The sequence below is a fragment of the Leuciscus leuciscus genome (genome assembly GCF_965113295.1).
Source record: "Leuciscus leuciscus genome assembly, chromosome: 5".
Classification (NCBI taxonomy): domain Eukaryota; kingdom Metazoa; phylum Chordata; class Actinopteri; order Cypriniformes; family Leuciscidae; genus Leuciscus; species Leuciscus leuciscus.
Window position 1 is genome coordinate 35,556,334 of NC_138729.1, and position 22,916 is coordinate 35,579,249.

The 22,916-nt window shown below is 38.4% G+C and overlaps 1 protein-coding gene across 1 annotated transcript in view; it reads left to right on the forward strand.

Annotated features, from left to right (window-relative positions):
• Positions 1–84: 84 nt before the first annotated feature.
• The window catches only part of cacna1ba (calcium channel, voltage-dependent, N type, alpha 1B subunit, a), a 110,692-nt gene continuing 87,860 nt past the window's right edge, over positions 85–22,916 (forward strand). The window contains exons 1-3 of the mRNA XM_082169297.1: positions 85–2,031; positions 4,028–4,134; positions 4,994–5,133. Of these exons, the coding sequence (XP_082025423.1) occupies positions 1,770–2,031; positions 4,028–4,134; positions 4,994–5,133 (509 nt within the window). The 5' untranslated portion in view covers positions 85–1,769. The remainder of the gene's footprint in view (positions 2,032–4,027; positions 4,135–4,993; positions 5,134–22,916) is intronic.

Here is a 22,916-nt window from a genome sequence, read left to right on the forward strand (position 1 = left end):
AGGTATATGTATCAAATTCAGTGTTTCATCTGTCACTCCATCAAATATAAATAATTATAATAATAAAATTATATATATACACACAAACACACACAAATGTTTTGTCAATAAGATTTTTTTAAATACAAAAAACACATTACATTTATACAAATTTTGACAGTAAAGACATTTATAATGTCACAAAAGTTTATTTTTTTATTTCAAACAAATGTTCTTTTGAACTGAATCCTAATATAAAATACATATGGTTACCACAAAAATATTAAGCAGCACAACTGTTTTCAATATTGCTAATAAGGAAAGCAGACTAATGTAGAGTATTTGCTGCTGAAAATTCACCTTTACCATCACAGGAATAAATTACATTTTAAAACATATTGAAATCGTTTATTTTTATTGTAATTATATTTTACAACATATCTGTTTTACTGTATTTTTGATTTGATTCAACAAAGTACAAGAAACTTCTTTTAAAAAATCATACCTCTGCACACTCTGAATTTCACTGAAGGACTGTTTTTTTGTTTTTTTTAGCAAAGTATTTTTTAAAGTAAATTTCACGTTTTGTTCTACCACATAAATGTCATGCAGCCTTTTCTGAAACTCAAATCCACTGCATGTGTGCTTTAAAAAGGAGTAGGCTACAAAGGTGATCGATCAAGCACGTAAATTACGACATGCAGCCTATAGAGCAAAATGTATTCAAATCGAAAACCAATTATAAATTCCCGTGGGATACAATGTCTCAAAAACCGGGGTTTAGGCTACAAACAGAGTAAGCTTCAGCTCTACTGAAGGGTTAATGTAAATCTGAAAGAGATCGGAGAGCCTCCGAAAGGCGTCCGTCACGAGATAATGTCCTGATTTACCCCACCCAAAACCGGTTCCACCCTTTTATAAATCAACGATCTGTTTACAGTTGTGGGAAGTGCAGCTGCAGATGCACCGATGCATCATATAATGTGCCGGATTCTTGTTAACTTGCTTTAAAGTAGCCATTAAACCCATTTAAGTAACTGTTTAATGAACTGCTGGGGTGTGGAAGAGGACACGCTGTATTTCCCCCTCTTGCCCCAGTGCCATGGAGACTGTAGCGGTACAGGTGGAGCCACTGACAGGCTGCCTCACAGTCACGTGATCTGATTCAGAAGAACCAGCGGCTGCAGAAATTGGTTAAAATTTCATCGCCAGGCTACGGTCTAGTGGAAAAAGAGGTGTTAATGTCCTTTGCTCGTTTTCATTTCAACGATAAAAGCACGAGGGCGACGGACTGCGCGTGTCATCATCTGTTAGAGCGAAGAGTGCAGGCAAGATCGGAGGAAAACATCGAAGCATCTGCATCAGCGTCGCGCGCAGGGGAGCGGGATCTTACAATCTGTGGGCTTGACTCCATTCAATCGCGACACAGTTTGTAAACGCACCTTTTCTGATAGGACTTATTTCATGAAATGGCTGATTATCTAAATCCTTCGAGTGAGGCGTGAAAAGGATCTTTATTGGAAATGACCGGTCGCTTTTTGATGGATTTTGTAACGTGGAGCGACAAACTTTAACTGGCGTTCGGTTCATAACAGAGATGCGTTTAGATGTGCTCTGAATGGCTGGAATACTTTAAGCAACTCTGGCTGAACAAGCTCTTGTTGGATGCCAGACCTGTACGGATGAGAAGAACTCGTGGCTGGGACTACATCGCGCGTTGTGATGCTTCTAACTTACACTCTGTCTGATGTGAATTTGGATTTCTATAGTCAAACCTGCGCGTTTCTAGAATGGCTCGCTTCGAAGACGATCTTCCGACCCGGTATGGAGGCGGTGGCTCTCCAGCGGGTCCAGTCAGAGGGGCCATCCGGCAGCCAGGCCCCCCGCCCGGACCGAGGGTCTATAAGCAAACAATGGCCCAAAGAGCCCGGACAATGGCCATATACAACCCAATACCGGTCAAACAGAACTGCTTAACAGTCAACAGATCCCTTTTCATCTTCAGCGAAGATAATATCATTCGGAAATATGCAAAGAAAATAACGGAGTGGCCATATCCTTTACACAAATCACAGGCACTTGTAAGAGGGTAAAATAGCCTAATATGACTGTAAAAAAAAACAGTTTGTAGACTTTGTAATCAGCAGTAATTCGGGTTCACCTATCAGTGTGTTTTTTTAAATTACATTTATTAATATGCTAGTTAAGCTCGCAAAAGTTTATCGAGGTATCGTTTTATTCAACATAACATAAGTTATGTAAAAGTTGTTTCGATTACATTTACTCTTATTGGATTGAAATGACATGCAGTAGGCTACGCAGGGTGGTGTCTCGCTGATGAAGCAAACATTACAAGAGGGGTCAGTTGGTTTCGAAATACGTGTCCCTGGAAAATGCCTCAGATTAGCTTTAAGTATTCTAATATTTTCGATTAGCATGCGGAATGTATTTCGCGATTGCTTGATATATAACATCTGTAGATCTGAGTAAGTCTCTAAGTCTCGTGACGTGAAATGCCATTTAGAGTTTTTATTGTTTTTGTCCTTTTCTCATCCAGTCACTGCGGTATTGATTCTTTTCAGTCAGGAAACGAGACTCGGTCTCTGTCGCTCATGGCAACCAGAACAGCTCTTGCATTGGGCTGCCTAAATTGCTGTGCAGTCTCAGGAGAATTGCCTCTGGGAATACCAGCCAGTCATAAAGTAACTGAGATATACCTGCTAGTCTGTGCGTTATAAAAAGAGCAATCGCAGCTTATGTCGCAGGAAACGGTCCAAAAGCAATAAAGTTGATAGTCTAGCCAATTTAAGCGAAACAGTTTAGTGCTTAAACGTTATGGGCGCTAATATCATTCCGAGGCCCAGCCGACGGTCCTCAAATTTTCATGGTCCCGAATCTGAATGATTTCGCGAAATTGAGCATTTCCCTTTGACGTGGAAGAGTTTAGGGGCTGTTTTAGTCGCTCTCCAAGGTGCTGAAACGCCTACGTGTTTAAAACTCGTACAGGGAAAAGCCTAAGTGATGGAGCCTGAATAGTTTACCACCGTAGAATAAATATTAGAATTAACATTTCGATTTTGTTAACTTAAAACTTAATGAAAAAATAAGGCGAAATTTGACGCATTTTAAATGCTTATTTACCAATATCTGGCTAAATGTTTCTATTTGCAGCAGGCTTCACATTTGCTGTCCAACTTTGCTGTATTGTTTATTATTAGTTAAGTCCAACATAGACAAAAAAAAAAAAAAATCAAATGTTAAATATGTGATCAATTTCTCTTTGTAGTCATAGACAGTTAAGTAATGAGTTTTTTCATTAATCAAACCACTGTTAATTATTGATTATTGAGATATCAAAACATATCTCACAACTTCACCTGCCAACCTCACCTGTGAAATTAATCCAATTAAATTTCAATCAGATTGAGCTGAAAATCAGTTTGATCCATAATGGTGACTAAAACACATTTTGTGAGAAATGGAAATTGTACCCAAACGTATATATGAATACCTCTTAACAAAATTAATCCAAAGTACTTTTTTTGATACATAAACCTTTTTTTTCAATTTTGTTGTCTGTTTTGTCCCAGTTCTCATGTATCAGCACTAAGGGAGGATAATTCATGAAATGAATGTCTTTATGCTCAGACTACAATGAGTCTACTAGTCTGACGTGCCACGGGAAATAATTATCCTCCTCCCCACTAACCAGCAGCTTTGTGAGGAATGATGCAGTTCACACAGCTCTTGACTGAGCCATACGGTACCTGATATGAAGTGAGGTCATTTTCATCAGTAATTCTTGTTAATAAAATTTTTTTATTGGAGTTAAACTATGGTGCATTTTAAATATTATTCCAAAGAAGTCTCAGTGGTTCACATAGATACACTTTGAAGTGAATAATAGCTCTAGATTTACGGTATTTGTTCTTTATACTGCTCTTTATTGATTTTTGCCGTAGCTTCCAAAATTGCTCGATGATCATGTTATTGCTGTGAATTAATTCAAACTATTTGTATCCCATGGACTCTTTCCTTAACACCATCACTCCATTTGAGTACTTGATTCTCGCCACCATCATAGCAAACTGCATTGTACTGGGCTTAGAGCAGCATTTACCAGCTTTAGACAAGACACCCATGTCAAAGCGGCTGGTGAGTTGGACTTTCCCTCATTAATCACACTGCAATTTTATTGTAGTTGTTTATGTGTTAGAATTATAGAATTATTCTGTTCAGGTGCAGAAAGCTTTTACTTTAGAAACTTTTTATTGTTTCACCAAAGGTTTTGTAAGTAGCAGTTGTTACTGTAGGTCAACATTTTGCGTAGCCCTCATTTATGTGATTCATTTAGCAGACACATCGATCCTTTGTGAGTTGCTGTCAGTCATTCAACAGTGAATCCTTTAACCGTCCTCCTAAATTGATCCACAGATCTTTGTTGGTGCTTGAGATTTGATTTGATTTGATCAGTGTCTATTATAAAAGAGGACATTTAACTTAAAAATGAACTGTCTTGTCCGCTAAAACTCTTCTTGAACATTCTGTGTTATTCTTTTCATGTATATTCTTCTGAGATTTTATAAACATGTGTACATGCTATTATAATTTAAAAGTTTAATTCTCACCATTTGATTTGTTATTGTCTCAACATTTGTCATGTACTTCCATATAGTCAGGGTATTGAAAATGTGCTTCACTTATGAACTGCAATTTTTAGATGCTCTGTTATTAGAGGTTTGCTTTGAAGAGTTATACTGAGAATATAGAATATACTGAGAAATTGTAAAAGGCTCCCCATTCTCCAACTTTAATTTGCTTTATTTTACTGTATTCAATAACACTGCTTCAGTGTTCTGTGGAAGAACAACAGTTTAATGAAAGTTGTAAAATATTCAGTGCGCTTGCCACTGAGAGATTTATGTTCCTCTTTATACTTCGTTTCATTGTAAACTTGCATCTTGTATCTTAATTTGTATGAATAACTGCTTGTGTCTCTCCTCAATCATGACAGGATGACACTGAACCCTACTTCATCGGAATATTTTGCTTCGAGGCCGGGATCAAGATTATCGCTCTAGGCTTTGCTTTTCATAAAGGCTCCTACCTCCGCAATGGGTGGAATGTTATGGATTTTGTTGTTGTGTTGACGGGGTAAGTTCAAATATTATTCAAATTGCGAATCACTGAATGGTTACTGAATGGTTTTTATATAAATGACAAACCTTAAACCAAAGGAAAGCAGTATTTATAAAGCATATGGCCATGGTCTGTGACATGAAAAAGAAAATAGGCAATTGTTTTGTCGTTTTAATCAGAGCCGATCAGCCCTATACGCAAGTTGCGTAGGGCCCCGCAAAATACTCATGGCCCCGCCTCCCCCTCGTGTCAAAGCGCGTCAATGAAAGTTTACAACATCGATGAGAAAATTAAGCGGAACTATCTTTCTGGTCACGAAAAGAGAGAAAGAGAAAAAAAAAACACCATCAGAGTGAATTGTGGGAACAGCAATCGACCTTGTGTTTTCTCCTCTCCACGTTTGATGTCAGCAAAGAACAGTAAAGTTAAGTTGATGTGCATCTCTCTTTAGTCTGTCTGTCTGTCTAACTCTAATATTTCTATGTCTTGCTTGCTAATGCCGGCCACTTCCAGGGCTTTTTTGTGACTTTGTGCCTGACAAAAAAAAGTGAGAGTGAAATACAACTATTTTTTACGTTTGCTAAACGACAAAGGGCAACGGTGTTTGTTTATAAACTGCAGCTCGGAAAGATAACCGCATTGCACGTTAACATGTGTTCATATGCGCGTGCACGAAATGAAACGCGCACTTTCCAGCAGAAACATCTGTGGGGACCAGTACAATAAGGGCGTGATGTCACTCCTCATTATAGGCGCACATACTTTTAAAACAAGACAATGATTATCTAGTCTCCAAGTCAGTTTAGTTAGAACTCTGCAATAAAGCAAGATGGAAAGAAATGTATTGACATTGACTATTGATTTATAGGCTATATTGCATTTAAAATATTGATTTGCTGGACATACTGGTCAATATGGATGCACATCCCTCAGTAAATAATAACCATCAAGTATCAAGTATTACTTTTATCATTTAAAACACAGTGACATGCTATGACAAGCCATTTTAGCTTTTATTCATTCACAGGATGCATTTTTTATATCAATAATTAAATTTGTACTATTTAAAATGTGAATTCTTGATATTAAGAATGTACATTTTCTAGTAACAATGTCTATTTTTGATATCAGGAATTACATTTTCATTAGTACTAGTTAAAGGAGTGGGAGCACTGGGGTGTCAGGTGTGACTGTGTGGCAATGGCTAATGGTTTACATGGCTCATGGGTCAGGTATGGGGGCTCCTTAACAGAATTTTGCTTAGGGCCCCAGGGAGGTCAGGATCGGCTCTGGTTTTAATGCTGTCGTTGACAAAAACCTCAGTGGAACTGAGTGGAGAAGCAAATTGGTCTGCTTGGCCCTAGCACAGGCAGTGTAGCGGAGGTCCTGTACATAGATAAATTATGTTTGGGAATCTAGCCTCAGCCTGCAGTCAGACCAGGGGTCTGTATGCACGGGGTCTGGCTTGCGCTAAAATATTACAACTGGGCTGGTACTTTAGAGGTGTAATGGGGTGTAGAGGGAGCTACTTCATATCCAACAAGGAATACAGCGGGGACATTCTGATCCTTATTTATAGCAGTTATACTCTGGTGTAGATGATTGCTACTGTCTGCATCGTATTTGCCTAGAGATATTGCTCTATTCGTTTTGGTTGTGTTTGAAGTGTTTCTGAAATGGATTTGCATTGTTAGATGGTTTTGTGAGAGGCAACATAGGAATTTCAATACCAGGATCCAGCTTTATATGTTCCTGGTACTATTGAACTTACATGGTGATTATTGCATTACAGTTATTTAGTTGCAGTGCATTTGCATTTCAAATATTTGAAGAAAAGTCATATCACAGGGTATTTTCCAATACAGTGCTATTTTCACTAGGTATTAGTTAAATTATTGGTTAGTAGCAGGTTTATGGGGGTTATGCGCATAAACTTCTGTATTCTGAATAGCTTCCGGTTCAGGTCTTTTGTATGTGCTTCTTTAGAGCCGTTTTACTCAATATGCCTTCGAAGGAGGAGCAAAGATGAGCATAAACGAAGTCCATTGCATAAGCAAATTGATATCTAACAGTTTTTTTTCTTCTTCTCGCTAACATTTAGATATTTAAATTAAACAGAACGGCAACAATAAAAAGACCTAGCTTGGTTAGCTGATTAACTTAAAAGTGTAGTCGCCCTCAGTTTGTACTGCCATTAACACTTTCTCTGACAAGTGGATGCAGTGAGACCTGTTTTCTTGTTTGTCCACATAAAGCCTATTATAGTAAACTAGAACTAAAACCATAAAAACAGTTCCATTACCTGAAATTAAATACGTTAACTGAAATAAAAAAAATATATAAAAAACATTTTATTTCAGCTCATTGCCAAGCCAACCATTCTCATTTTTATTTAGTTTAAAGGGGACCTATTATGTTTTTCTTTTCTTTTTTTTACATTTTCAAGTGTGTGTGATGTTTAAACATGAAAAATGTCTGCAAAGTTACAAAGTACAAAGTCCACTTTAAATGGAGTTATTCTCTATATCAGTAAGCTCTGTTTCTGAACTCCTTGAAACGCCTCGATTGTAGTCTTGAGTTTTCTTCCGGGAATGTACCTTCACAGTATTCCTCATTAATTACCGCCCAAGGCATATGTAAAAAAAAAAAAAAAGCCTGGTTAAGTTGCTTGAGCAGTGTGTTGAAACTCACATTTATGGTAAAAGGGGTGTGACATTTCCGAAACATGATCGTAGCGGTTGACCAATCACAACACACTGGTCCAGCCACCCAATCAGAGCACATTGTGCTCTGCAAAAATGTATAATATATGAGAAATAATTTTTTTGAACATTCAAGCATGAAAACTTCTAGTAGACCCCAAACTCAAGACTTTGTAAAATAACATAATATGGCCTCTTTAACTTAATCTGCTAAAGTAACTAAAACTGAAATAAAAATGTCTGAAAAATAATATATAAACGTATATTTTTTTAAATGAATAAAATGACAAAAACACACAGCAAAATTACAAAAACTTTAAAATTAAAATTAAAATGGAAAATATGAATAAAAACTATAATAGTATCTCAATGGAGGACAACCAGCAGACTCATTTTATATTGAAGGAAGAAGTGATGTCATTTAAAATGGACAACATGACTGGCTCCACTGCACTGGTTGACGGGCCACAGGGATGTGCGCTCATCCTGAGGCACTGTGCCGTGACGGGCATGGTGTTACACTGATGCTGGTCCCTGTATAGTTACTGGCACCACTAGGGAGTGTCCTGCCTTTCTCTGCCTAATGGCAGGGAGATTTGTTTTGTCCATCCACAGAGGCTTACGTCAGCCCATCACCTCTCTGCAATAAACAGATTTAGTGGAAGCAGTTCTGTTCCTGGAGCGGAAGAGGCTGTGCAGAAAGCCTCAGGATATAGAGTTGTCTATTTGCCTCTGGACATCTGAGGCAGCCAATGGAGTTTATTTATAACAGACATAAAGAAGTCACATTATAACAGCGTGTCTCTTAAACTAGACATTAATATCACTTAATATTGCTATGTGTGCATTTGATATTTGCAAAAGGTGAATATATATTTCTATGTGTATAATAATTTTTTTGTTTTATACATAAAATTATATAAATAACATATTTTTAATTATATAAATAACTTGCTTTATATATATATATATATATATATATATATATATTCAAAATAAAATGTTATATACATCTTTATTTTATATACACTCACCTAAAGGATTATTAGGAACACCATACTAATACTGTGTTTGACCCCCTTTCGCCTTCAGAACTGCCTTAATTCTACGTGGCACTGATTCAACAAGGTGCTGAAAGCATTCTTTAGAAATGTTGGCCCATATTGATAAGATAGCATCTTGCAGTTGATGGAGATTTGTGGGATGCACATCCAGGGCACGAAGCTCCCGTTCCACCACATCCCAAAGATGCTCTATTGGGTTGAGATCTGGTGACTGTTGGGGCCATTTTAGTACAGTGAACTCATTGTCATGTTCAAGATACCAATTTGAAATGATTCGAGCTTTGTGACATGGTGCATTATCCTGCTGGAAGTAGCCATCAGAGGATGGGTACATGGTGGTCATAAAGGGATGGACATGGTCAGAAACAATGCTCAGGTAGGCCGTGGCATTTAAACGATGCCCAATTGGCACTAAGGGGCCTAAAGTGTGCCATGAAAACATCCCCCACACCATTACACCACCACCACCAGCCTGCACAGTGGTAACAAGGCATGATGGATCCATGTTCTCATTCTATTTACGCCAAATTCTGACTCTACCATCTGAATGTCTCAACAGAAATCGAGACTCATCAGACCAGGCAACATTTTTCCAGTCTTCAACTGTCCAATTTTGGTGAGCTTGTGCAAATTGTAGCCTCTTTTTCCTATTTGTAGTGGAGATGAGTGGTACCCGGTGGGGTCTTCTGCTGTTGTAGCCCATCCGCCTCAAGGTTGTGCGTGTTGTGGCTTCACAAATGCTTTGCTGCATACCTCGGTTGTAACGAGTGGTTATTTCAGTCAAAGTTGCTCTTCTATCAGCTTGAATCAGTCGGCCCATTCTCCTCTGACCTCTAGCATCAACAAGGCATTTTCGCCCACAGTACTGCCGCATACTGGATGTTTTCACACCATTCTTTGTAAACCCTAGAAATGGTTGTGCGTGAAAATCCCAGTAACTGAGCAGATTGTGAAATACTCAGACCGGCCCGTCTGGCACCAAAAACCATGCCACGCCCAAAATTGCTTAAATCACCTTTCTTTCCCATTCTGACATTCAGTTTGGAGTTCAGGAGATTGTCTTGACCAGGACCACACCCCTAAATGCATTGAAGCAACTGCCATGTGATTGGTTGATTAGATAATTGCATTAATGAGAAATTGAACAGGTGTTCCTAATAATCCTTTAGGTGAGTGTACATCTATACAGTCATTATACATCTAAAACTTATACTAGTATCCACAAATATATATTTATACTATACTTTTTTACTAATATATAAAAATTATATAATATAATATTCTCTCTGTTCACCTATTTCCTTAGTATTTTATTGGTGGAAGTCAGTTGATTAAGCAGTCTCTGTCACCTTTAGTACAGGTGGGTCCATCACCCAGATCATAATATGTCTGGCATGAAATGGATTTGCTTCATTAAAGTGGCGCAAGATGGTATAATATGGTAATAATCACAATCAGAGCATACCCTAAAAGGGTCTGCAGTTGAGCGGTTCAGTATGATCAGTCTAAGTCAAGACTTATTGATCCATGTTTCAATCCCGGACTGCTGTTCGATTATCAGAGCATGCTATAAATCACATATGTACAGGCTTTTGAATACTTCTGAACGATGTAATGAAGGCCTGTTACTGTAAAAATTGTGTACTGGTTATCAGTAGGCTCATACTAGCTGCAGCGGTGTTAATGCTTAGCCTTTAATGAACTTCACAGCATAAAACACATATCTTGTATTAAATGAGTTATGAGATGCTTCTTCAGATGACATCCTTTGTATGGTTTTCCTGATTGAACTTGAGGGATTTGTCGTATAGTATTCAATGTTTTTTAGCTTCCACAATCAATCACTCTTTGTCAATTTTTGCTTTTTAGGCTCAATGAGCTTGGAGTGTGGGCGGGGCTGTCCTGTGCGACACTAGAGAAATCGAAGCGACTGACAAAATGTTGCGTTTGTTGTGGATTCAATTCAATTCCTTTTATTGTCATTGCATATTATACAATGAAATGATTTAGCAAACCTTACGGTGCATCCACACATGACAACACAACAACAATAATTAAGACACCATAAATGTAACACACTACAATACAGAAACTTGACAGTTTCATGTAAAAATATTGCACATTATCATGGAACATATATCTTCTGGATAGGACTTGGTGTCAGTTTAATGTAAACTGCAAATTAGTCATTAGTCATAGGTTATTCTTACATCATTTTTTTCATTACTCTCAGGATTGTATCACAGGAAATAATAGCGTTCTATCAGTACAGTTTATAATATAAAAATTAAAATTATGTAATCAAAAAAATTAATAATAATGATAATAAAATGAGTAGTATTTCCCTCCTTTATCCAGTCTCACAGCTCTAATGTGCCTCCAGTAAGATCTTTGGACTTGCTAATAAGAGAATATATCTGACTCTCTGGGTTCACATCTCGATCAATACTGTATTGAACCAAACAGTAAGGGAATGGCTTTGCTACACCACTCTCCTTTATGGCTGTGTGTTCGAGCGGCGCACTCCTTCTCTCCCTCTCTCTTCGATCCAACCAGCTTTAGTGGGTGAGGGGTGTGGTGATGGCCAGGTATCATGCTGCTGTTGATGCTGCGATGAACCGAATGGCCGCTGGGGTTCCCTGCTCAGATCAGTCGCTCTTAATGAGCTGCATGGGTTCCCTGGAGGACCATTATGTTCGCAGCCTTGTGTTTTTCTGGGCTCCCATAGAAAAGGATCCTGAGGAGGGCTTTGAATATTATGTAGAGGAAATGTATTGCATTTGGATAAATTTGATGCTCAAACTCAAATTTGAGTCGCCAGATGAACATTAGTGAAAAATGCAAATGTTTACACAACATTACATTTTTTCATTATGCTTTTATTGGCTTGGTTATACAATTGCTGCACAGTTACCCACATTTATTTTGAACAATGTGAGCACAGTTTGTTGTTGTCAACTAGGCCTTTAATAAGCCATATTGAACAATTTATATTATATTAATATAATGGGCTGCTGTTTAGGAAAAATGTAAGAACAGTATAAGATAACATTAAAGGTCAAACCGAAATGCAGAAAATGAAAACGCTGCATTTAAGGATGGACAATGAATGCTTGAGAGTCCGAAACTAGCTGGTAGTTTAATGCCTTTTTTTTAATGAAATATATGTGCTTACTTTATATTTTACTCCTCCATCTGTTAAGTGTTGTGTAGGTGGTATGGAATATTCTGCTGCTTCTAACACAACGTCAAGAAACAAACTGAAGTTTTAAACACCATCTTTCCAGAGCTTTTGCTTTTGCTTTGTCCTATTTGATCACTGCAGTCTGGGGAGTAATTGAGTCATGTTCCCTCGAAAAATGTTAATAGTCCTATTACTGGAGCTCTGTCTTCTTTTTTCGTTCTATAATCTAGTTCTAACTCCCTATGTGTAGTGTACCCAACTGTATGTTGTAAAGATGTTGTATATGTATTGATCCCTTTTACTGCATTGAGTAACCGTCTTCACTGTGTCTATTCCACCTTCCTGTTAAAGAAATGTATATTTTGCAGTAGTTGCACCTCTTAAAGCAATATCCTGATTAGCTCTCTCTTGATTCTCTGAGAGTAGATTGGGTGTCTGTGGTTGCCACAGAGGACCTTTACCTGTCAATATTGGTGTGTTTCTGTGAGTGACTAAAGTAATTTGCTTGGAGGGAGATGCAGTATTTTAGACATTCAGGGTGTTGCAATCCTCCCTTGGTGTTGGCCTAAACATCATTAATTGATGAGGACAGTGTCAAATGCTTTGAGTTTGTCAGTGTCTAAAAACAAGGTGATAAGCTCATTTGTGAGTGATCTCTGTGTGGATTCTCTCTGCTCAACGTATGTATCATGTTGTGATCTATTTGATGGCATAGAGGAAAGTGAGTTCTGTGCATATTTTAGTACATCGACCAGGTCAGGAGGTGTGGGATCAAACGATTGTGAACTTTTCATTGAAGCTGAGCATATTGAATCAAGTCTCCCACTGTTGCTACATTTCCTTCATCTCTGGCAATGTTTAAACTAGAGATAGGGTTGTCATGATACCATTTTTCAGATTTCAATGCCAGTGAAATTCCTTTATCCTCAATAAGAATGTTGATTTTTTACAGAGCTCTGCACATCATGACATGCAGACAACAATATGTATATTGTGGCCATGCATTAAGAATTGGTTCTCTCCTTTTAGTAAATTGTGACCACTATTTACTAATTCATTCATTTGTTTTTTATATCATGGCCACGAATTAAGAATTCGTTCTCACGACTTAATTTATTCCCTTGTTTTTGTAAATCGGGGCCACATTGAACTTATTAGTTACCTCGTTTTGATTTGACTAAAACGATAGAACAAATTAGTTGTCACAGTCTGGTTGTAATGAAGCGCACAACAAAGGAGTAAGGAACAAAACGGTCTCTATTAAATCCACAATGTTAAAATACAGGAGATCATAGGAGTAATATAAACAACCACGCAAGCACTGACGTTAATACTGACGATGACAGACATTAGAACGAAGGAAACTCAGGGCTTCCATACATACAGGCATAATTAACATACTGTAACTAGGAACTTGTGAGAACTCGATCAAAAAACAAGGAGAGAAACTAGCAAAGGGAACACAGATGGAGAGACCAGGGCGATGATGGTGGGACGATCCATGAGCAGAAGTAGCTTGGCAGGGACCCAGAGAGCAGCCAGGATAATGGCCCACGGCAGAGTTGAGGGAGGGAGGAGCCATGGTGGAGACTTGGCTGACAATGGAAGGATGGCCGATGGAAGAGCAGACCAGGGTGCAGATGGAGAGCTGATGAGGCTGCGCAACATCGATGGTTCTGGAGGCTGAGCCGCAGTGATGAGCGTCCGAGGTGCAGCCAGGGTGCCAGAGGACTGAGGTGGAGCTGGTGTGACTGAGGACCCAGGTGGAGCCGGAGGTAAGACGGAGCCAGACGTATTATACCAGGGAGTTGCTGACGTGAACCAGCGGAGGCGGGGCCGACGGGCTGGCTGGCTTTGGAAGAGGAGGCGGGAGAGGAAGGGATCTCTGGAGAAACAGGAGACTTTGAGATGGGCAGAAACTGTGAAGACCCAGAAGACTAGAAGCTGGGTGGAACCAGCGGAGACACAGGATACTTGGAGCTGGGCAGGACCATCGGGGACGGGATAATCAGGGAAACATCCTCTTCCAAATCATAACAAAAATTAATAGAGACCAGCTGCAGATCACCCTTAGCAAGTAGTTCCTTCCATGCCCTCGTACTCCACGAGCTGTCCCACGACGATGCACAGTGTTGCCGGCTCACGCACTTTGCCAGACTCTCCGCGGGGCTCGGGCTCCTGGGCGATAGTTGGCTCAGTCTGCATCGTGGCTGACTCAGGCTTTCCGTCTACGGTGGGCTCTGGCATCATGTCCGTGCAGTGTGTGGGCGGTGGCTGGCTGGCCTCTGGGGCTGGTGATGTCATCCTCAGGGGAGCAGATGGTGAATGCCAATCCCTTATTCACCTGCACCCACTCCACATGTGCGGTGAAATTCCCCCAAGGACTGTTCACTTGGAGGCGTGCCCTGGACCGGATGGTGGGTTAGGCACACCATATCTAAAAAGTCCCTTGTGTGGTCCTCCAGTGAATGGTTCTTCTCCTTGAGGAAGAACAACTGAACCACAGGTAAATCCATTGTAAGGGGGGAAAGAAAAAAACGCAGCTAAAACAATCTAGTCTCGGTCCGGTATTCTGTCACGGTGGGTTGTAGAGAAGTGTACGACAAAGGAGTAAGGAAACAGTCTTTATTAAATCCACAACTGAAAAACATAGGAGATTGTTAATATTGATGATACCGGAATTGTTAATACTGACGATTCCGGACATTAGAATGAAGGAAACTCAGGCCTTAAATACATACGGGGATAATTAACATAACTTAACGTAATGTAAGGAACACATGAGAACGCAATAAAAAACCAAGGGGACAAACTAGCAAAGGGAACACAGGCAAAACAGGAACAGAGCACATAGAAACGAAACCAAAACAGAACATAACAGAGCATACAAATTACGTTAGTAAAACGTGCTGACATATTAGGAAGTCATGGAAATGAATTGTTCATTTGTGGCCATGATATACATTATTTTTTCCTGCGTGTCATGTGTGGGGCTCCATAAACCGCAGCATACTATTATGCGAAGAAACATGTTCTTCTTTAAATAGTTGCAATTAATTATATTATTAAATATTTGATATAGTAAATATTCAATATCAAATATTAATATCAAAATTGATAAATTAACATTTTAATTGACTGACTTTCTTCTAAGGAACAAACACATCATTGCCCATTAACTTGCATATAGTCAATAAAAAAAATTACAAAACATCTTGAATTCTCTGCAGAAGGGTGAATAAATGATGACAGAATTTTCATTTTTAAATATCAAATATACGCAGTAGATACGGCAGCTTCAGTTTATGTGCATTCAGTCCTTTGTGAAAAAAGATATCAATAAATGCATCTTTACCAGTGTGATTCAGCAGCCGTGCACAACACAATGTTTTGTTCGGAGGGGTTTGCCTGTGAAAAACCTTTGAGGTTTAAGCTGAGAGCAGTTGAAGAGGCTTATAGACGTTCTATCGCTGCCTCCTGTTGAGGCACATCACTGAGACGCTGTGGGGGGGCTTCAGTCTGACAAGTGTCGGTGTGTTTTGAGTGAGAGCAGGGCGTTAGGTTTGCAGGGAGGGGTTTAGATTAAATACCGACCAATTAGCAGAGCTCTTTCTCTCTCACTCTCACTCCATAGCATCTGCACTGCTACTAGCATCTCAGGCAGGTTTCCCTTTGTCATTTTCACAGCTAACTCCTCATTCGCAGGAGAACATGCAGTTTTTTCTCTTGTAGGAATGGCCAAGCATGGGTTTTTCTTTACTTTAACAAAACCTGCCACTAAGGCACTTTGTGGCAGGAATGATTGTTTTTCTGTTTATCAAGATTTATGCTGGTCTGTAGGGTATTTCAGAACATCTGAACAAGTATAAATCACTTTTAGCCTGTTTTGACTTTTTGAAAGTCAATAATGACAAATATATCATGTTTTAGAGCGTGATTTAAAAAAAAAATCCCAAACCAGTTCAGCGCAAATCCCACCCTGCAGCTAATTTTATTGTGTAGGGTTAGGGCGGGGTTAGTGTTTGCTGTAGCATTGTGTAGGCAATCAGCACTGTGATTGACATGACCAGTGAAATCTTTAGAATTGGTTTGCACTGAAAATATCACGCTGTTTAAGATAATTAGTTAAGCCTATAAAATGCTCCTATTAATGTAAAGATTGAACCCGTAAGATTTAGGAAACACTCAAGGGCTATTATATCAGGAATTTGCGTTTGTTAAGATGTCTGTCGGTTTAGATGGCTCATGTTTATTTATTTTTTTATTGTAAGTTCAGTCTCATATTTCTTTTTTGGAGCTTTTGCCTATTTTTGTTGACGAACAGTGAGAAGCGACAGGAAATTATAGGTTGAGAGACATGGAATTGATTTGGGATACAAGGCTCAATGTGTCTGAAGCACATGCATTAACAACTCTGACCACCTCATATTTCTGTACAGATTTTTAATGCAGATCTGATTTTTATTCATTATTTTAATTATTTCAATAAGACTCCATGAAATCAAAATTGGGGTTTCATGCCTCCTTATCTATTAGCTTTGAAGACATAAGTTAGCATCCTTCTAAAAGTTGACAAAATTGACTTTTAGCAGATATAACTTCCCTTTTATAAAAGGAAATGCATTAACCCAGGAAAGAAGTGATTTCATGGATCTTTAAGATTGTTATTGTGCTGAACGTTTGAGCTGTTGTTGCAGGTGGGGAATATTTATTGTTAATGATGAAGATCCATTACATTTTCTTTGAGGCAAGTCCTTGGCCTGTAAGATCACACAGACAGCTATGATAAGTTTTTTTTTTTTTTTTTTTACAGCAATACTTCAGCAGTGATGTTTTATCAGGGTAGGCTGACCTCTTTACATAACTCTGTGACCTGAGACATAAAGCCAGGGAATTATTTCTGTAGTCTCTTCTATATTCAGTTGTCACTGTGTCTGTTTGCTCTTGTGTAACAGTATGTGTGTGTGCATGTAAAATGAACTTCCAGACTCAATTCTACTGCTGCATTTATTCTGATATCGCTGTGAAATCTGTTGATTTGGGGGAGCAGTTGGAGATACCAGCTGTCATTTAATTCTAAACAGTGAGCAGCGAATGACCCAGTCAAATATTTGAAAGCGGCTCTGTCTCATAAAAAAACGCAAACAATATTTCAGAGCCTGTCAGTCTCTTTGACCAGGCTATAATTTGTCTATTTCATGAGGTCTATTTCATCACATTCTCTCCCGAGTCACATGGGTCTCTAATAGAGGCATTGTCTGTTTACACACAGGGATGTACTGTAGTAACAGGACTGCTGTTTGCTTTAGATAGAGCCATTAGAGTCGTATGACCTTTGTGACTCAGCTCTTCCTTATAGTGAAACAAACAAATACACTGATATAAAAATCAGTAAAGAGACATGAGTCATATTCTCTTTAGCTTTAGGTTGGATGACCTGGCTGTGAAAACGTCATTTTAGAGAAAGCAGGATCAGCAATTGACTGCCTTTTTCTGTTTTTATTGGTCATTAGAATCCCTCCTACAAGCACAGATAGCCATCATGAAAATGGCTTTTATTAGAAGTTACGATTTATTACCTGCTCAGTATCCAATAATTTTTTTCCCCTGAAATGAGACGCAGGGCATCATATTTCAGTGTAACACCATGTCCTAACCAGACACATTGTGACAAGTTTCCAGCACCAAGTGATTTAAGTTAGAGCTGAAATTGTTTCTGTTCTGAGCTGCATATTTAATTTAAGTGGAAAATCTGAATATTTGGCTAAATAGGAGAACAAAATCTGGGGACAGATCTGGGGAAATTGGTGGAAAATGGTGAAACAGAAGTCTCATGATTTTTTGTCTGACAGCAAATTATTCAGTCACTTGACTATTTTTGGATGCACATCTAGGAATGTATTCAGGAACTGTGTTTCCATTGTAGTTTGTGTACATCTTCTGTTGAATAAACAATTTAGGTTATGTATGTTCTATTTAATGCACATTTTGGATCCTCCCCCCCACGTTATTTTCCATGAGATTATGTATCTTTTGCATTTTTCATGCAAAATGTATATATTAATAAAATACAATTAAAACGTTTAAAAAAAAAGAAGTCTCTTATTCTAACAAAGACTGCATTTATTTGATCTAAAATACAGTAAAAACAGTAATATTATTAAAGTTTAAATTAAATGTTTTCTATGTCAATATATTTAAAAATATAATTTATATCTGTGATAGCAAAGCTGAATTTCATCAGTCTCTACTCCAGTCTTCAGTGTCACATGATCCTTCAGAAATCATTTTAATATGTTCTTCTCAAGAAACATTATCTTATTATCAATATTGAAAACATTTGTGCTGCTTAATAATTTTGCATGAAAACCATGACACTTTTTTTCAGTATTCATGAATAGAAAGTTCAAAAGAACAGCATTCATGTGAAATAGAAAACTTTTGTAACATTATAAATGTATTTATTGTTACGTTCGATCAATGTAATGCGTCCTTGCTGAATAAAAGCACTTACTGACCCCAAACTTTTGAACAGTAGTGTATGTGGATGGTTATCAGATAGTCTCTGATAACCTCAAATGTGTATGAAAGTCACTGTACACTTCCTGTACACATCATGAACTATAGATGAGGCTTATTCGCTCTTCCCTGGAGACCGTGGGGATGATTCGACAGCTACTGGGGTCAGGCAGAGTTTTGTTATGAAATGCTGTGACATTCGGACAGGTGTGTGAGGAAACCCTGCTGGGTGGAGTACCTCTGCAGCGACAGCGTGTCACCTTTCATCACAAACCACAGCGCCTCTGTTCGCTTAACACATCTATACACACATCAAGTGTGTAAATGTTGAAAACGGTGGACGCTGATGACGTGGTCCCTGCGGATGCATTATTCAGCATGCCATGCACGTCCAGTAGCCAGATGTCAGTGGGTATTTTAAGCAGATCGCCAAGCAAACAAACAAATAAAAATAACTTTAAGTGTGAATCCTATAGTGCTTAATTGGGTGGGTGACAAGGGCTGATGTTTGTCCCCTGATAGCGTCCCATAATCTCTCCTTTTCTCTGGGGTCCTCTTGCTTACTTCTCTCCCAATCTTACATTGGGAGAGAATGTAAGCAAGATTGTAAGAATGTTGCTCTCCCAAGCAAACAAACAAATAAAAATAACTTTAAGTGTGAATCCTATAGTGCTTAATTGGGTGGGTGACAAGGGCTGATGTTTGTCCCCTGATGGCGTCCCATAATCTCTCCTTTTCTCTGGGGTCCTCTTGCTTACTTCTCTCCCAATCTTACATCACTCTCCTCTCTTTTGCCTCCTGGAATACTTCTCCTTTTCCCCACAGTCCCTTCTTTCTTTCACCTTCCCCGATTCATTTACTTTCCCTCTTATCATCCATTTCGCAAAAGTGTCTGTTTCTTTCGCATGTCTCACTCCACACGTTCCCATGCTCAGACAGTTAGCAGGAAGTCGAGTTGACGAGAGGAAGCGTTGATGTTTTAATGCTATTAGCTGGCCGTGTTGAGAGAGAGACACTCATTAGTCACTGAATATAAGAACTGACAGCGAGTGCAGTCTGCATCGATTACCTTATTTTGTTACTAGCATGCTTTCCATGGGCATCCATTTCTCTCGTTGACAGAAAGAGTTGGGAGATTTCGGTGCTTTGTGTAATATGTGTTTGTCAATTGCACATATTCAGCGTTGGGTCAAAGCTAAAGTTCAGCTAAATATTTAATTGGGTTTTCAAACTGAAGTGTATTTTTATAATATCATTTTTTATATATTTTATATTATCATATACTTAGTATATTTATTATAATCCTTTATATGAATAAAATATTAGTATAATTCTTTCATTTAATTATTACTAATTCATATTTATATTTTAATATGCATAGTATAGAATTGGTATATCAAAGAAAATGGGGTCGCTGCATCTTTCTATCCATTTTGGTCTGAATTTGTATTTTAATGTTTGAATACTGTATTTTTTATTTTCTTGTTTTTATTCTGATGTTATCACCACAGAATAATCTTGTAAGCTTTGGTACACTGCTGAAGGGACCTGCATTTTAAAATGACTGATCAAAGACCTCCAAAGGGGACAAATGATGTGGCTTCTCGATAGATGATCCAGTGAAAAGTGTTAAATGCTCAATCACTCCTTAATGATAAGATGACCTGAAGTCATGATTAGAGATGTGTTGAGCAGAGTGGTGCTCACACAGAAAAGCTGTTATCCGTAACAAGAGACACATGATGCATTGTGTCTGGCACTCCTCGCATTATCTCCACATAAAGCATTGATCTGTGGTTATTGTCTAAAGAGCTTGTATGCACTCACATTACGCAAAGCTCAGAAATGATTGCCTTTTAGTCGCTTGTTAGATTTCAGTGATTTTTATTTTAAGGGCTTCCATTTTGTACTTTTTTAGAATAATCTGACCGTGGCCTCTAGGTTAAATGAGTTTTCCCTCCACGTTTTAATTTGTTCGTGAAGATAAGGAAGCCTTCATTGACACTGTTCAGTTTTTCAATTATTTTTGCAGTCACCATATCTAATATTTATATGGCCTACTAAGCTACAAGAGCACTGAGCTCGTTGATTGATTCATCTTTTTGATATGGCAACTGGGGTCCTGTGACCTATTTGCTCTCATAAGTTCTTAATATTTAATTTCCGTGGAACACCAGGTCTATCTATCTATCTATCTATCTATCTATCTATCTATCTATCTATCTATCTATCTATCTATCTATCTATCTATCTATCTATCTATCTATCTATCTATCTATCTATCTATCTATCTATCTATCTATCTATCTATCTATCTATCTATCTATCTATCTATCTATCTATCTATCTATCTATCTATCTATCTGTCTGTCTGTCTGTCTGTCTGTCTGTCTGTCTACCTACCTGTCTGTCTGTCTGTCTGTCTGTCTGTCTGTCTACCTACCTGTCTGTCTGTCTGTCTGTCTGTCTGTCCGTCCATCCATCCATCTATCCGTTCTTGTAAATTCTTGTAAAAAATTATTTTACTTTCTTTATATTCTAATTCAAATGGCAATTTTGCTTCCTGTTCATTACCTCACTTCAAATTCCGGAATTTAATTAGAATGTAATTCTGAATGGCGCACAATCTTGTACAGCCTAGTGCTGGCAATGCCGTGTTCATGTTTTGATTCCCTGAAAAATTTGCAAGTTGTTTTGAAAAAGCATTTACCAAATGAACAAATGTAAGTACTAAATATGTGCATTTTTGGCATGCAGCTCGGCCAGTCATATTAGATGACTGAAAATAACTGTTGCAGTTGCATACTGTAATTTAGTGTCCAGGAGTACAATTATATCCATATATTGTCAGATGAATTTCTTTTAAGTCCTTCTGCTTTAGATGATTTGTAAGTCTGTCAGTGGTGTCTTCATATAGTGACGTGTTAAATGAGACTGGTTGCTCATCTTTTGAGCATGCGGTTTGTACATAAGTTTCTTTTGTTCCCAGCTCCACAACTCATCTCTGTTCCTCTTTCTTTCCTTTCTTTCTCTCGCTCTGTCTGTCATAGTGTTCTAATGAGAGCAGTGGAGACCTTTGTCTCTATGGTGATGAGACTGGTCTCCAGTGTGTGTTTCCTTCTTGCTCAGTGGCTGGAAAAGCCCTACACTCTCTCCCCTGATAGGTCAATACAGCTTCTAAAACAACACTTATTTAATCTTGAGTGGCCAGTTTTATAAGAATGAATCTTATGGCTTCTACTGAGGCTTAAAGCAGCTGATAGACATTGTGATAAAGTAGTAATTACAGGAAAAGAAGACACACAGATGCCTTTTGGTATACAAATGCAATGTAGTCACTCCCTCCTGTCTAGAAAGCGCATGTTAGCTCCAGGATAAGTTTACATTAGTGATGCTTCATTGTTTACCTCTGTCTGTCATGCATGTTTCATTCATGTCTCTGGATTTGGACGAGGAAAAGAAAAGCACTGGGAAGATGCAGCTATATTCGAATCTGCTCCGCTGTGAGCCGTGCTCTACAATTACAGAGTAGAGTGCCCTGTGCCAGCCCAGAATAATAGAGCCAAAATGTTTAATGAACTGTTTGGCTAACTGGTAAAATGAAAAATACACAGCTAGCACTTCTGTGTACATGCCTGAGCTGAGAATAATCATTTAGCGCTGTTCCAGGGACACACCAACACCAAGTTTTTGAGCGTCGGACGACTTTTTTTCGGTGTGTTCCGCACCGCTGGCTCTAGTCAGACAGTTTAGGGTTTTCTTGCATAAAGTGCTGCGTTTGTCATAATTAACTTTGTGAATGATGAAAGAATTTTCATTTTTGGGTGAACTGTCCCTTTAAGAATGCAACTGAATTCCTCTATAGATTCAGCCACAAGTACATAATGATTCCAGTGATCTCTTCCTTATCTAATCTGCCTCGCAGGGGAATTGATAGCTCATCTGCGCAGCGGGTTCTGAAGGGTCATTACCGAGGGGTTATGGAATCCATTTACAGATGTGCCATATGTTTTTATTATTGTTGTGATGCTGAGAGGTCTGCTTGCATCTCCGTCCGACCACGGAGAATTAGAGAGATTTCATATTGCATTACAGAGAGACATTCAGTGGCATGAACAAATACCTCTCAGATCAGCATTCAACAAATGAAAACTCTTTTTCTAATATTACAATCATATAATTGTAAATTTCCATCTTTATAATAATTTCTTCATAAGCATTCTTCATAAGCATTGTGTTTCCGTGCCCTGTCTCCCTCAAATGACTTAATAATTTGTGTGAGAAAGCAATAATACATCCCAGCTACAGACTTTGAACAGCTCAATGAAA